This window comes from Budorcas taxicolor, chromosome 19 (assembly GCF_023091745.1).
Source record: "Budorcas taxicolor isolate Tak-1 chromosome 19, Takin1.1, whole genome shotgun sequence".
Taxonomy (NCBI): domain Eukaryota; kingdom Metazoa; phylum Chordata; class Mammalia; order Artiodactyla; family Bovidae; genus Budorcas; species Budorcas taxicolor.
This window is the reverse complement of record NC_068928.1, coordinates 27,627,465-27,643,715: the sequence shown is the minus strand read 5'-3', so window position 1 is coordinate 27,643,715 and position 16,251 is coordinate 27,627,465. Positions and strand designations below refer to the sequence as shown.

The following is a 16,251-nucleotide window of genomic DNA, read 5'->3' as shown; positions in this document are numbered from 1 at the left end:
AAAGAGACTATGCTGGTCACACCTCTAAGAGATAAGGAAATCGTAGACTCTGAATTTCCGCCTTCGAGTATTGCCTCCCAGGGACGCGGGGTTTCATTCTCTTCCTCCACTCCCTTTTCTGGTCCCGTATGTCCACTTCTTCCCGCAACACGCCTCTCATCCACACCCTAGTTCAGGAGAGGGGCTCTCTTCTGTACTCTGCAAATCCCTCACCAATCTGAGCGAGCTGGGTGGGTGGTTGGGTGGGGAATCAGAATCAAGGAAAGTTCAGGTATACGGTCCGCCAACAACCAGGGGCTCCGGGGCAATAAAGGGGCATCCACCTCTCCAATTTCGGCCTAGGTCAAGGAGAAGCTACACGGATGCGGAGGATGGAAGAAAAGAGAGTGGCCAGGGCTCGGGCATGTTGACGCCCTAAGGCTGGAGTGGTGGTGACAGTGGTGTCCGGAGGGTCATCTTGGGCAAAGTAGCAGGGGCTGGGGGCCAGGCCGCTCCCGGCATGGGGATACCGGGAGGAGCGAGTGTCCGAATTTCCGTTCGCCAGTGCTGTGTGGGCAGACTCGGCAATGGGGGGCCGCGCCACAACACACTCTCAGGCTGTGCAGACAACTCGTCTGCACGCGAGAAGGCCGGCGGCTCGATTCTCCGCATCCGGTCGGGATCTGCACAGGTATTGTGGACCCGGAACAACCTTTCCCAGAGGGCCGGAGGCGGCGCGATTATTTGCCGCTCTCGCGAGACTTTCAGAGGTCCCGTCGGAGCCAACGTTTTTGCGGTTACCAAGGCAACTGAGCGGTGCCAGCGTAAGCGGGAAAGCGGCGTACGTCGAATTTTTGTCTGCTAGCTTGGGAGACTTGAGGAGTGACCCTCCTTGAGCTTCCAGCCCCAGAGACAAACGGCCTCTGCTCCAGGCGGTACCTCTTCCATGGGCCGGATCTCAGGGCTCGTGCCCTCTCGCTTTCTGACGCTCCTGGCGCATCTGGTGGTCGTCATCACCTTATTCTGGTCCAGGGTAAGACCCATGGCCCTCTTCTCGTTCCTCCTTCCAATTTGGGGTGGTCCCAGCCCCACTCCACCCTTTCTCTCCCGGGGCCTTACACGGTGGGGTCTTCCCATACCCAGCCGCCAGACCCTCTTTCAACTTCTCTTTCTTTCTGCCCTGCTCCCTAGGACAGCAACATCCAGGCCTGCCTGCCTCTCAGATTCACCCCTGAAGAGTATGAGAAGCAGGACATTCAGTGAGCATGTGGGACAGGGTGGGCAGAATTAGGCAGTAGAGGGAGTGAAGGGGTCTTAGAAAAAGTTCAGAAGGCCTAAGCCACTTCCTTCTTTTCTGCAGGCTGGTGGCAGCGCTCTCTGTCACCCTAGCTCTCTTTGCAGTGGAGCTGGCTGGTTTCTTCTTAGGAGTTTCCATGTTCAACAGCACCCAGAGCCTCATCTGTATCCTTTGTACGTGTACTCCTTTCCTCCTCGGCCCTTGTCCACCATAACGCCCTTCAGCCACTTAACTAGGCCTTTCTGGCACAATGGTGTGTGCTCTAGCAGGCAAACAGAATCCCTCCTGTGGAGAGATGTTAGGCAATGTGGAAGATTTAATACAATCTCTGATCACTTTTTGAGCTCCTGCTACTCACCAGGCACTGGAGATCTCAAGATGGGAGTACAACAGTTTTCTATCTTGAGGAAGAGGCAGATACACAGACATCTGCAATTCAGTGTGATAAGCACGGGTGCCATCAGATGTTAAGATACAAAGCACTATGGGAACGCCGAAGAGACAAAGGAAGTGAGGAAGATGGATCAGGGAAGGCTCTCAACACCAGGGTACTGGAGAGTGATCCCAGCAGTGTATTGTGTCACTGTGAGCATGTCTGTGTGCTTGGAGTAGATCAGGAGTCTACTACTTCACCTGAAGGATCCAAACTAGATATGGGATGGAGGTAGCTTGGTTTCCCAACAGGGCAGGCTCAGCTCTGGCCTCTACACATGGCCATCCTAAAACCCAAAAGTCTGGGCTGCTGGCTCTGGCCTTTGCAGTGTGGTAAAGGGAGCAAGAGATGCCTTGCTCATCAGGAGCTGATTGTGAATGCAGATGCCAGGCCCATCACTGGCCTTTTCTGGCTCATCACTACCTGTTGACCCAAAGGCTTTCCTTGACTCTGGTGTATTCCCAAGCCATCGGGGCTCACTGTAGTGCATCTGTGGCCCTATCCTTCTTCATATTTGAGCGTTGGGAGTGCACCACGTATTGGTACATTTTTGTCTTTTGCAGGTATGGTAGCACCTAATGTTTGAGGATGGGGAAGGGAGGTTTACTTTAAATCTGAAGATTCCCCTACCCAGCCCTTTATTCCATGTGTAACATACCAGATCCACTCAACATTCCAGAGTCTTTTTGAAGTCCTCCACTCCTACACTTCAGGGGGTGGGGGGTGGGGTCGCTGGCTTGGGGATCTGGGTATTTTTATTAGAAGAAACTCTGAACCCATCACCTGCCTTCCTCAGTGCCCTCCCAGCTGTCACCGAAATAACATTATTCATCAGCGTCTTTGGCCTGAAAAAGAAACCTTTCTGATATCTTCGCGACTGGAAGTAGGGATGAAGGCTGAAGGAGTGAAGGACCACTCACCCTTCCTGGAAGAGGAAGGCTTCAGCCCTCCTTCTAACACTGCATTTGGTGAAGGATGTCAGTGTTAGGGTAATTATCTCTCGAGTCTGGGATTATCTGTGTTTTGTTTACAGTCCTTTGTAATAAAATATATTTTAGGGTAAGATCAAACTTACAGGAATTCCTGCAGGAATTCCCTGGCTGTCCAGTGGTTAGGACCCCACGCCTCCACTGCAGCGGGTTCAGTCCCTGGTGGGTGGAGCAACCAAGATCCTGAATGCTAGGCAGCGTGGCCAAAAAAAAAAAAAGAAAGAAATCAAGACAAAAATTTCAGGAGAAAATTGGGGTGGCCAAACTACTATAGAAACGGAAGGCTGTTTTCCAGCCTTGCACTGTAAGACACTAAATGTCGCTTCTATTCTAGTTATTACGGTAGATTTCTGACGGAAGGGAGTGGGCGGAGATATGTAAATAAGGTTATGCTTTAGGGTAGTACCTCGAGCTCTTTAAGTGAGTGAAGCATTCTGGGAGGGATTAGCGTGTGCTTTTTGACAGCCAAATGGAAAAATATATTTTAAAACATCTGCAAATAAATTGAACAACAGAAGTGGAAGAACCTGGATAGCTTTAGATTGCTCGAACTGACCTGTCGTTTACTCACCCTCCCTGTTAGCGGAGTCTTATTACCGGAGTACGGAATATTGCAGTCCTCTCGGCATCGTCAGGTAGGATAATCCTTACCTGTTCCTCCTTTTGGAGGGCAGAATAGAACATGATGATTGGAGTTCGCATGATTCGTGATTAACGGCTCTGCGTAATCAGGACTTGCAACACCCTGATTGCTCCTATCTGATTCTTCCTGGCGATCCGTGATATTAATGTACTTTACGATTAGATTGAGTTTTTGCTACTGTCTCCTTAGTTGTACTTGAAGTAGCGTCGGACACGACTGAGCGACTTCGCTTTCACTTTTTCACCATGCGTTGGAGAAGGCAATAGCAACCCACTCCAGTGCTCTTGTCTGGAGAATCCTAGGGACCGGGGTGCCTGTTGGGTTGCCGTGTATGGGGTCGCACAGAGTCGGACACGACTGAAGCGATTTAGCAGCAGGAGCAGCAGCAGTGTTGGTTCTAATAGTATCTGTAAGGTTTGGGGTGTGGTTTTTTTTTTTTTTCTTCCTGTGAGGGTGTTTGGTTTGGATATGTTTGTGTAGAGTACGGTTTGTAAGTTTGTTTTTTAAACTCTTGTGATACTTAGTTTCGTGGTTGATTTGTTAAAGTCACTTAATCCTGTCTGAATGGATTTCTTCAGGCCTGAGTCTTGGAGTGGATAACCGTTTCCTTTTTTCAGGGGTTCTTTCCCAACGCCAGGGACCCAAACCACGATTCGTTTCCTTGCATGAATCCGATTCGTTTCTTTGCATGAATCCCAATTTGCTAGCTAGTATTTTTTTTCCCTTAATTTCATGAAGCCTACCCGAGGGGACGTTCTGTGTACCTCCGATTTTCCAAAAAGTGGTTCTTTTAATGTCTGTCACATTTGGTGTCATGAATGAATGCCTGTCAAAACTTCTCTCTTGCCATGCCAGGAAGGGTCACGTGCTAAAGGGTAGACGTCCCTGGTATTTGGGGAGCCCAGCCCAGAAACCTAGCAAAGGTTACCTGTTTACTCAGTGTCTGATTAGAACACCCACCCTAGTTTCTGTCTGGTAGCCCCTGGCTAGAACATGTTCGAAAGAAAGTTACTGAAACACACTATTTGGCATTAGAGAAGAGTCTAAAGTTCTGCCTTGTCACAGGTTAAGTGTTCTCACAGGGGCACATTTTTTTTTAGGAAAGATTCAGTGTAGAGGTTTTAATCTATACTTTTTAGTCCTAAATGGTGGAGCCCAGGCCATTCTAAATAAGCAAAAGTCATCAAAGGAGATCTTTTCTGGTGGAGCCTCCTCAAGTGATGCTTTCTGTCTCTGCACACAGCCCTTCTTCGTGAGTATTCACTCCGAGAATACTTATTCAGCACTTACTATACACTATATAGTGGGTACCCAGGGAATAGATGTGAATATGACCTATACTCGGCCTGGGCCATCACAGATATTATAACTCAGGAAGACAACAATCTCTGGTACTCCCAGAGTACTTTAATAACAAATTATGATAAATGTTTCAAACTCGACTTGCAGATGGAATGGAGTAGGGATAACCTGCCCCAGGTGTCAGAAATGTTGCTCCTACAGGAGCAGTTTGAGTGAGGCCTTGGAGTGTGGCTGAAGCAGAGAGTTAGAGGAGCAGATTATCCAGGAGGCAAGAAAGGTGGATATTGCCGGTCATGGTTACAGGCTTGACCAGGAGACCATGGTTACATCCCATGACAGCCTGACTTTCACCACACCCAGTGGTGTGCTTATGACTTGTGAAAGCTGTTGGTTTTTCCAGAAAAATTATGGGCTGATTGTTAAAAACAGCTATATCAAAAATTTAATATGTAACCTTGCAACTAAATAAATAATATTTCTAAAACAGAGGGGGATTTCCCTGGCTGTCCAGTGGTTAAGACCTAAAAAAAAAGACAACAAACAAACCAGAAAAACAGTAAGAAATACTCATCACTTCCTGGTTATTTTATAAATTTGCTATTATATGGTTTTGAGGTTGTTTGCATTTATGGTATCTGTATGGTGAGAATACTATGAAATGATGTACTGCTTTGTATCTCTTTCCAATTTATTTAGTGACATTAAGTTAGTAATTTGAAACTGGCCTAAGTGGGAGTATTTATACTCCCAAAATTGGCAAATGCTACATATCAGGCTTTGCTGATTGTCTAGGTTTTAAAAAGTGATGGAGAAAATGTTAAATAATGCAGGTTAAGTCTTTAAGTGTCATGTCTGTAACTGTTATACTACAAATATTACACACACAAAGCAATGAAGTATTCCCCCAGGATTTGAAAACTTATCAGCAAAGAATCACTCAAGTCATTGAGGAACCTGTGAAGTCTCAACATATCTTCAGTGTTTCATTTTTATCTTAATCAAAAATGTAAATAAAAAGACCAACCAATGTTTATGTTAGAACTATCCTTGTATTAATACTTATGATATAATTCCATTTATGAAATTATGGATACAAGAATAGAATTTACAATAAAAAATATTGTATATTTTATTTGCAGATTCTGTTACACATTCTTTATATCAGCAAAATTTATAATAAACTTATGTACACATTTGAATGCATACTTTTCTTGGAGAGTGGGTTGTTAAACATTTACCAGTACTTTCTTGCTCCTCCAATCCTAAGAAATCGTTCATCATCAGTGAGTTCCTTGTTCCTAAATCCAGAGGTTCTTTCCAGACTTTGGCTCAACCTGTTTTCTATATGTTGACCATTACCCTCATTTGAAAGTTGTTCTCCCTTCCTTTCCGAAAATTAGTTCCCCTTGCTTACCTCCAACTATTCTGGCTGCTCCTTCTTAGACTCAGCTAATGAATATTGATTGAAAACCCACAGCTGGCCAGCCACTGAGGACACATTATAGGGTTGTCTCCTCCCTTTCCCCCGTAAATGTTGGTGGTCACTCCTCCTTGGGGACTTCATCCACCTCTTATCTTCAAACATCACCTAGATGGTGCTGGTTTCCATGGCTTGGCTCTGTTCTGTGAGCCCTAGCCGGGGGCAGAGACCGGAAGTGAGCTATGGAGTGGTGTAAAGTATACCTGCTCTCCTCCAAGGTTATGTGATGGCCAGTAAGTCACTTAACCGCTTTGTGCCTCGATTTCTTCATCCACTTCAACTATGTATCTCTTAGTCAACACCAGACGCTTTGCCAGTTAGCATCAAAAATAGGTTTTCATTTTATTGTGAAATTAGTGGCTTGTTAATCAGCATAAGCCAATCATGAAGAAACAAATACTGCTGGATTCTACTTATATGAGGTTCCAAGAGTTGGCTCAAATTCATAGGGATGGACGGAGAAGGCAATGGCACCCCACGCCAGTACTCTTGCCTGGACTATCCCATGGATGGAGGAGCCTGGTAGGCTGCAGTCCATGCGGTCGCTAAGAGTCAGACATGACTGAGCGACTTCACTTTCACTTTTCGCTTTCATGCATTGGAGAAGGAAATGGCAACCCACTCCAGTGTTCTTGCCTGGAGAATCCCAGGGACAGGGGAGCCTGGTGGGCTGCCGTCTATGGGGTGGCACAGAGTCGGACACGACTGAAGTGACTTAGCAGCAGCAGCACATAGGGATGGAATGTAATAGAATGGTGCTTGCCAAGGTTGTGGCAGGTGAGGGGGGAGGGAGGTGAGGAAAATGAGTTGTTAATGAGTAGTGTTTCAGTTTCACAAGGTGATAAGTGTTCTGGAGATTAGTTGTATGATGATATGAATATACTTAACACTACCGAATTGAACAGTTAAAGATGGTTAAAATGGAGTCTTCCCTAGCAGTCCTGTGGTTAAGACTTGCCTTTCCAATGCAGGGGTATGAGTTTGACTCCTGGTCAGGGAGCTAAGATCCCACCTGTCTTGTGGCCAAAAAAACCAAAACATAAAACAGAAGCAATATTGTAACAAATTCAATGGCTTTAAAAATGGTCCAAATTAAAAAAAAAAAAACTTTAAAAAAAGTTTAAAAAAATGTTTAAGATGGTAAGTTTTATGTTATGTATTTTTTATGATTTAAAAGTTAAAAAAAAAAAAAGATCAGTGGGGAAAGGGATTAGTCAATAAAGTTTATTAGGGATTTCCCTTGTGGTTCAGTGGTTGAGAATCCACCTTCCAAGGCAGGGGGATGCTGGTTCCAAAACTAAGCCCATGCTGGCAACTAGAGGAAAGCTCACATGCCACACCAAAACCCAGTGCAGAAAAAGTAAAAGGCAAGGAAAAAAGAGTTTATAAGAACTGAGTAGCCTTTTGGGGAAAATATGGATCAATACATTATACCAATATGAATGATAGATCAAAGGTTACAGTTTGAAAAATAAAACCAAAAAGCACTTAAAGAAACCTTGACATTTCTAACCTTTTTATTTTAAATAACTTTAGATCACAGAAGACCTTCAAAAATAATACAGATTTGCCATATACCCTTCACCCAACTTCTCCAAATATTGACACCTTGCATAGCTATGGTTATAATTAGGGAACAAGGAAGTTAGTGTTGATACAATACTAGTAACTAATCTGCAAGTCTTATTTGAATTTTTCCAGTTTTCCTGTTGATGCTTTTTTTTTTTTTTTTTCCTGATTCTGGGTGTAATCCAGGATTTCACATTGCATTTAGTTGTCACGTCTCCTTAGGCTTTTCCAATCTGAGACAATCCTTTGGTTTTTTTTTTTGTTTTGTTTTTGTTTTCCCTCTCATGATTTTGACACATCTGTAGAGTACTATTGAGTCACTTTGCAGACTGCCTCTCAGTTTGGATTTTTCCAATGTGTTCTCATGGTTAGATTGAGGTTATGCATTTTTGGTAAGAATACCACAGAAGTAAATAGTTTGGAGTGAGGAAGACTTCAACAAAATTCAAGAGTCATAAAATATTGATATATTTAAATATATATTTAAAATGTTAAAAGTATGTATGGTAAAAAAATAAAAGTTTAAAGGTAAATGGCAGTCTAAAGGAAGATATTTATAACTCATATTAGAAAGAGCTAAATTTGATACGCAAAAATGTCCTGCAAATCTATAAGAAAAATAACAACTCAATAAAAATGTACAAAAAATTAGGTAGACATTTCACAGAAAAGGAAAGACAAAGAACTCTCAAGTATGTGAAGAGATACCTGACTTTTTTTACCACACGAGAAATGCAGATCATGCTTAACTTACGTCATCAATGACCAAAAAAATTTCATAGAGCTGAAGAGGGCATTGGCTTTAAGTAAACAGGCCTCATCTGTTTGTTAGTGAGAGTAACAATTGGTAACACAACCCCATACCCTAGTGCCTCTCACCTTCTGAGATGGCCCACACTCTGCGTAATGAGTGTGTAGCTCCCTGAATAAAACTTTCATTTAAAAAAACAAAACAAAACAAAACACATCTACCTGAGATCAATTTGCCAATATTCCATCAAAATCACCATCACAAAGACTTAGGATTTACCCTTTGTAGGTCTACAAAGACTAAGACCTACCCTTTGACCTAGGATTTTCACATCTAGAAACTAGCCCTTCACATTTGCACACAGGTAGAATGGGAATGTGTATATTATTCCTTGCAGCTTTGCTTGTATGGCAAAAGATTGGAAACAAATGTCTGTCAACAGGGGATTGGTATCATTAACATAACCATGAAATACTGTGCAGCCAGGAGCAAAGTAAACTTTATACATGGTTCTGGAGCCATCTCCATGATACTTAAGTGACAAAAGCAAGTTGCAGAATAGTTCGTGTAGTGGTCTTCCATTTGTGTTAAAAAAGGAAAAAAAGAAAAAAAAGAACAGAAAGCTATATGCACAGAGCATCTCTGGAAGGAGGTGAACTGGGAGGACTGGTGGCTGAGCAGTGGAAGCTGGGGGACTGGGAAAAAGGGTGGGAGAGAGACTTTCTCCATCTGTTCTTTTGAACTTTTGCAATTTTGAACCATATTCATTAAAAAAAAAAAAAACCCTAGTATTTTAAAAGATTGAAAGATTGTGAGCCTGCAGCTTCTTCTGTTCCCTGTCTGGAAATGAAGCTAAGGCAGAGGCGAGCAGGGCTGGATATGGAGAAACCAATCACCGATGACATCATACAAGCACCTGGATCCTGCTGTTTCCAGTCACTCTCCAGTCATGTGAGCCCTCAGAGTCTCCTTTCTGGTTTAAGTCTGTCTGAGCTGTGTTGGCAAGTGTCTTGATCACTTGCTCATTATATCCGTCAAAAATCCCGGTGGGTGCTTCTTTTTTTTCCCTTTAGTTTTATTGAGGTGTAACCGACAAACATTTCTTTCTTTCTTTCTTTCTTTTTTTTTGCTGTGCTGCACGACTTGCGGGATTTTAGTTCCCAGACCAGGGACTGAATCTGCACCCTCAGCAGTGAATGAGGGTCCTAACCATTGGACCACCAGGGAACTTCCCCATGCTGTGTTCTCATGAACTGTTTTCTTATATACTAGTGTAGCTCCAGGTGCCAGCATGGTGCCTGGCATAGTGGAGTGAAAGAGCCCTCATTTAATAAACAAGGAAGAAGAGGCCCGAGGAGAAAGCACCTTGCTTGAGGACATCACTCAGACAGAGAGATAGAACCAGAACCAGAGACTCCTGGCTATCAGGTCAGATCAGCTGACTCAATTCAGCAAGTGTTTGATAGAGGAGCTTGCTAACCCCAGTGAATTTCTAATGAATAGAAGGTTGCAGAATGAGAGTTTGGGATCAGGAGGCCTCCCAGGCCTGCCGTGCTGGGTTCTCCTTTGAAACACTCCTCACTGAGACCATGCTTCACTGTCATTCATTATCTGCTTGCCTGTCTGGTTTCTGTGCATAGCAGGGAGAACTACACAGATTAAAAATATATCACTTTATTATGCTTTATACAAAAAAATTTTAAGAGATATTCTACATATAAAAAAATTGACTAACCAACTGAAAAGGACCCTATCAAGGCATTTCTCTGACCCTGCTGCTGCTGCTAAGTTGCTTCAGTTGTGTCCGACTCTGTGCGACCCCATGGACTACAGCCCACCAGTCTCCCCTGTCCCTGGGATTCTCCAGGCAAGAATACTGGAGTAGGTTGCCATTTCCTTCTCCAATGCATGAAAGTGAGAGTGAAGTCGCTCAGTCATGTCCAACTCTCAGCAACCCCATGGACTGCAGCCCACCAAGCTCCTCCGTCCATGGGATAGTCCAGGCAAGAGTACTGGAGTGGGGTGCCATTGCCTTCTCTTCTCTGACCATAGGTGTCTCCAGATGTAAAATCAAGACAATATCTACTTTGGGATTTTCCTGGTGATCCAGTGGTTAAGACTCTGCACTTCCAATGCAGGGGATATGGGTCCAATCCCTGGATGGGGAACTAAGAACCCATGTGGCGTGGGGCACAGGTTAAAAAAAAAAGGAAAAAAAAAAAAACCTGCCTACTTCACAGGATTGCCCTGTGGGCTGATTGGTCATGGGAGGTATTTACAACAATGTTTCTAAAAGCACTGTTGTAACAGTGACAGAATTGGTAACCACCTAAAAGCCAGTCCTTGAATTTCCCTGGTGGTCTAGGGTGAAGACCCCACACTCCCAGTGCAGAGGACCCCGGCTGGATCCCTGGTCAGGGAGCTAAGATCACGTTCTCCCACTGGTAGCCAAAAGGAAAGAGAATCCACAGCTGGTCCTTGAGGGAACTAGTTAAAGAAACTGTAGTGAGACTTATAAACATGGAAGATTGGCCATGAGCATTTGTCTTCTGCGCCTTCCGTAACTTAACTGCATAACATGCGTCTGACAGGCATATGTCTACAAGGACTAAAGAAACAGTGGATAAAAAGATTTCAACAAGGCTTTGGAAGCTGGACACAGCCTAAGGGTGTTGACAGACCCAGACCAAATAGGACACGATGCCAGAAGATCCTGGAGGTCCCAGGACTCCGGGTCAGGGCCTGGCTGAACAAAGAGGTGGCTGAGAGCCTGTGTTCAGCGTATTGAGTCATTCGAGTCTCCTTTATCCTCTCACATCCGAGTCACAAACACTGCCCCTCCACCTGCTCATTTTGGGGGAGGCTTTGGACTTGGGGACCCCGGGCACCGCAGGGGTGAGGCTTGAGTTGAGGCTATATACAGGAACAGCCCTCAAACCCACCCCACCAACCCCCCTCCCCCACCGCCCTGCCACACACACACACAGGGCAGAGACAGAGAATGGGGGATGTTTTCCTCTCAAAAAACTGAATGGTCCCAGAGAAAGTCTGTCACTTGTCAACATTTGGGAATCTGTGTGAAAAGGCTTCCACTGTCCTACAACAAAGCCCAGTCAATGAGTGCCCTTCCCCTGCACACACACACACACACGCACACACACACACACACACACACACAGATCTTCCACTCTGCTTCTTGGTGGCTCCCTATTAAATATTAGCAAGAGAGCCAAAGACCAGCAGACAGTTAAAGAAAGCTTCCAAAATAAAAGAGAGATTCCTCCCATATATTTCCCCCATATATTAAAAAAAGAAAGCCTACCAAGAAGTCTGGAAAAAAACAGAGATACTAGGGAGCACAAGAAAAAAAAGTCTATAATTGGAAAATTAGAGGGAAACTCAGTGCGTTTAGTCTGATAACATTTGTATTTTTCAAGAGAAAATAAGTATCTATGTCTATGCCTATGTTTGTCTCTGCACTGACCATTCTGGAGGATTTATAAGACTGGAGACAGCAGCTGTGTGGAGTAGGGGTCTTGCGTGACTCAGGACAAAGGTTTGCTGTACATTCTTTTGTACCTTTTAAATTTTGAATGTTACCAATTTCTTAGTTTACAATATAATGCTGAATTTTTAAAAGATAGATACAGAGAGATGTGAGAGGATCTTGCGTTTTTGGAAATTTTTTTTTTTTGAAAATTTTAAAAAAGATAATCAACATCTATATTTAAGGATATAGAATAGTAGAAAAAAATATATAAAACAAGAAAACTTATTTCCCCAAAAGGAGGAATACATGAACACTTCCAGAAAGTAAAACAAAAAGACAAAGTAGGGGATATTCAAGAGGACCTCAGCTTTATATGTCTAGTGTTCTAGTTTTTTTTTTTTTGAGGAGAATGGAGTCACATTATTTGTGTAATTAAGACACTGAGCGGGGGTGGTGGTAATCTACGTGAAGTTCCTCACAGGCAGTAGGTGCTTGGCAGTTTCCCTCCCCTCCAGGAACCCAGGGATTTGCAGGCAGCCCTGTCTTCCAGATTGGAGGGCAAAACAGAGGTCACAAGGTTTGAGAAGTTGATAGTGAGAGTTGTGGGGCTAAGCCCTGGTCCCCACTCCAGGCAGTGCTCCCTCAGGCCTGCTGCTCCTACTCCGGATTAGAAGGCCTTTTCTGTACACGCTGTGTTGAGGGACACACAGTGTCTCTAAAATGAATTACTAGTTTGATCAGGTTTGACTCATGCGGATGGAGCAAGTTCATGAGTCAGTGGGACAATGACCCAGCCTCCTTCAACCCCAACTTCAAAGTCAGTTGTTAGAAGAGGAAAAAGCCATAAAAGAAAACCTTTAATAAACCTTTATTAAAGATCTCTTCCACGTCGCCTACATCAGAACCATTGGAAGTGCTTGTTAGAAGTGACCCTGGGCCTTCTCCCACATTTTTTGAATGAGCCCTGGGAGTGGGGCCTGGAGATTGATCTGGTTAATGTAGACACTAAGATCTCAGTTAATACAAATATATTGATTTTTCTTTTGGTTCAGTGTATCTCTATTTTTGGTCTCCATTCTACCTGCTTGCAGAAAACATTCTCTTGGTCATTTCCAGGTGAATCCCGCCTCTTCTCCTGCTTCCACCACTGATCTAAATTTGGGGAGTACCTTAGCACTACAACATAGATGGGGTGAGTGGGGAGGGCTGCTCAATGAGAGTCCTCTCCTACTGATAAACTGTCCTGGGTCCCCGCCTTCGTGGATCATACGCGCTCTCATTTCTATCTTGCTTCTGCTGTCCCCAGAATCCAACAGTAAGAACAATGTGCCAGCTTTCCAAGCCACAGCCCATGGCCTTGGCTCCCCCAGTGTATTTGAGTTCTGTCCCTTCCATATCCCCTGGATTTGGCCGTCCAGGAATGAGAATGACCCCTAAACCTGTGTCTAACATCTTGCCTAGTCCTCCACTAGTTGCTCCCCTGCTAGCGTAGGGTGCTGAGGCTGGGTGGGGGTGGGGAGTTCTGCCTGTTTATACCTCCTTTCAACCTCACCTGAGACCCAGAGGCTGTGGCTTCAGAACTTAAAAGCCTGAAATTTGGTATCTTTGTTCTCTGACTAGAAAGTAGAGTAGTCGCAGAGCCAAAAACCACGAGCTATCCTCCCACAGCATCATCTGAGACCATCAGGGGAGTTGCTCTTTTCTTCCTTTTCACAGAGGCTGAGCCACCCAGACATCCCGTGTCAGTGCCTGAGTACCAGGGAAGTGGCTGTACCAGGGACAGGGAGGGGGCTGAGAGCACCTTATCTTAGATCTGCTGAGTCCCCACATCCGGCATACACTCCTGGGGTTCACTCACCTCCCCCAGACAGCTGGGAAATGACACCTCTGGTGACACAGCCAGTCCCAAGCTTCTGCTGGGAGGGGGTGGGGTGCAGCTCCGAGGAGGTTGTCATAACCCGAGGCCCTGGGAAGCCTGGGTGGGGGAGGGGAGAAGCAAGCTCCTGTTTGTCTCAGAGACCATGGCCATCAGCCCCCTTAGCCCCCTTTCAGGAATGCAGTGACCACCACTTTGGGCTGAAGAGGAAGGAAAAAAAAAACTAAAATAGTTGCTCAAATTTACTGCTATGCTTACTGCTCACCGCTTCTGCTTCTGTAAACTGGCCTGCTTATGGCTGCTCACCACCTCTGCTTCTGTGAACCGGCCTATTGTGTCACCCAAACTGCTTAGGTGGGAAAGTCACTAGGACCAGGAAGCCCGCACTCTGGAGGCAACGCCTCTGAGCTCGCACAGGTGCTGAATAAACCCTGCTGCTCTCCATCTCCAGGTGTTGCTTGTCTTTTTCCGTCGCCGTGGTTTCTATAACATTTTCTGGTGCATTGGCCAGGAAACAACAACCGAGCTGGTCCCTTGTGCCACCCTCGTTAGGGAACCAGAGGAATCACTGGCCCAGTGACAGAGAGGCAGGTGCCAACCGGCTGTCAGAGACTGACCCTCACACTGCAGATGGTGACTGCAACCATGAAATTAAAAGACACTTGTTCCTTGGAAGGAAAACCATGACCAACCTAGACAGCATATTAAAAAGCAGAGACATTACTTTGCCAACAAATGTCCATCTAGTCAAAGCTATGGTTTTTCCAGTAGTCACGTATGGATGTGAGAGATGGACCATACAGAAAGCTGAGCGCCAAAGAATTGATGCTTTTGAACTGTGGTGTTGGAGAAGACTCTTGAGAGTCCTTCGGACAGCAAGAAGATCAAACCAGTCAATCCTAAAGGAAATCAGTCCTGAATATTCATTGGAAGGAATGATGCTGAAGCTGTAGCTCCAATACTTTGGCCACCTGATTTGAAGAACTGATTCACTGGAAAAGACCCTAATGCTGGGAAAGAAGAGAAGGGGACAACAGAAGATAAGATGGCTGGACGGCATCACCAACTTGATGGGACGTGAGTTTGAGCAAGCTCCAGGAGTTGGTGATGGACGGGGAAGCCTGGTGTGCTGCAGTCCATGGGGTCACAAAGAGTCAGGCACGACTGAGTGACGAAGCTAAACTTACCCTCACACGGGCTGCATTGGCCATAGCCCATGCCACTTCCCGCACAGACTTAGATAGAAGGAGAGCAGAAGTGGGTTCCAGAACAGGATGTCAGGCGGGTGAGTGCCCCGGGGACATCTGCCCAAGTCAGGACCCACCATATGGCGGAAGAGGAGCCTGATCACTTCCCAGTGACCAGAGGGTTACTCAGAATAGGATTTGTTCCCTTGGGTGGTCTGTTAATCCTGATGTGCAGTGGATGTGTGCTTGTGTTGAATGATAGCCCATGTTCCACCATCTTTGACTACAGAGCCTGAGTGAATTCCAACCTGTGATTCCACAGTGACCTCATACAGCTTAGGACAGTGCCAGTCTCTGGGGGATCTAAACCCTCCTAAACCCTCCCTGTGAGGCTGGTCCAAGTCAGGGGCTTATACTGACCTGCCAATGCTAAGAGGAGCCTAAATCTCCACAAGGGGAGTGGCCAGGCAGACAAAAGTGTTTCCCTCTGTTCATTGTGGGGCACCACCACAGGGTGGGAACTGTCACTTAATGGGCAGTTCAACCTCAAAACCGACTGTTTTAAAATACATGATTTAAAATGTTAACAAAGGATTCTCTGGAGAATATGGTGTGAAACCAACCCCTGGAAAGCTGCGCACTCTTTGTACCCTAGAGTGGCCCTCCTTTGGTGTTGGATGGCTCCCACAGGGGACTTTAGATGTGCCCACTGTCTGAGCAATATAGAGTTGTGACCTAAGACCCTGGCCACCCAGACCAATTTCCATATATTGACCAATGGTTAGAAATCGCCCAGCTAAGGCCTCCCTGGGTTCGGTTCTGCATGACAAGTCGGGGCAATGTAAGGTTCTTGTGGCTCAATCAGAAAAAAAGGCTTCACGCCAGAAAAAGGAACTGCCTATCCTCCAGGGCGAGGCTGAAGACATGCCTCCAATGCCCCCACCTGACGGCCCTACAGCTCCCCTGCCTGGAGCAGCTGATCTGCAATTAGCAGACAGTCCACCTTCCTCCGTTTCACCTCCTCCTCCTGATGCTCCTGAAGCCCCAACGACCAGCCACCCCAGGGCCAGTGAGCAGGCATCTCCAGTTGGCTCAAGGGCCAGCTGCCCCAACACTTCAAATGCCTCTAAGAGAGACCCAGAGACTGCAGCGTATTGCCCCCGATGGGACTGTACAAGAGAGGAGAACTGTCTTCTACCACCAACCGTTTTCCACGACTGATCTTCTCAACTGGAAGCATCATACCCTCCTCATA

General features: G+C 45.5%; 1 protein-coding gene and 1 non-coding gene across 2 annotated transcripts; both read left to right on the top strand.

Moving 5' to 3' along the window:
• Window positions 1-922: 922 nt before the first annotated feature.
• TMEM107 (transmembrane protein 107) lies at window positions 923-2,575 on the top strand. The gene is made up of 5 exons (XM_052658598.1): window positions 923-1,012; window positions 1,171-1,238; window positions 1,340-1,440; window positions 2,176-2,272; window positions 2,506-2,575. Exons 1-5 carry the CDS (start codon window positions 926-928, stop codon window positions 2,573-2,575), a joined length of 423 nt encoding a protein of 140 aa, XP_052514558.1. The 5' UTR covers window positions 923-925.
• Window positions 2,576-3,326: 751 nt separating this feature from the next.
• LOC128065711 (U8 small nucleolar RNA) lies at window positions 3,327-3,462 on the top strand. Its single transcript, XR_008201093.1, has one exon. It is a non-coding gene; the product is annotated as a U8 small nucleolar RNA (small nucleolar RNA).
• The last annotated feature ends 12,789 nt before the right edge of the window (window positions 3,463-16,251 follow it).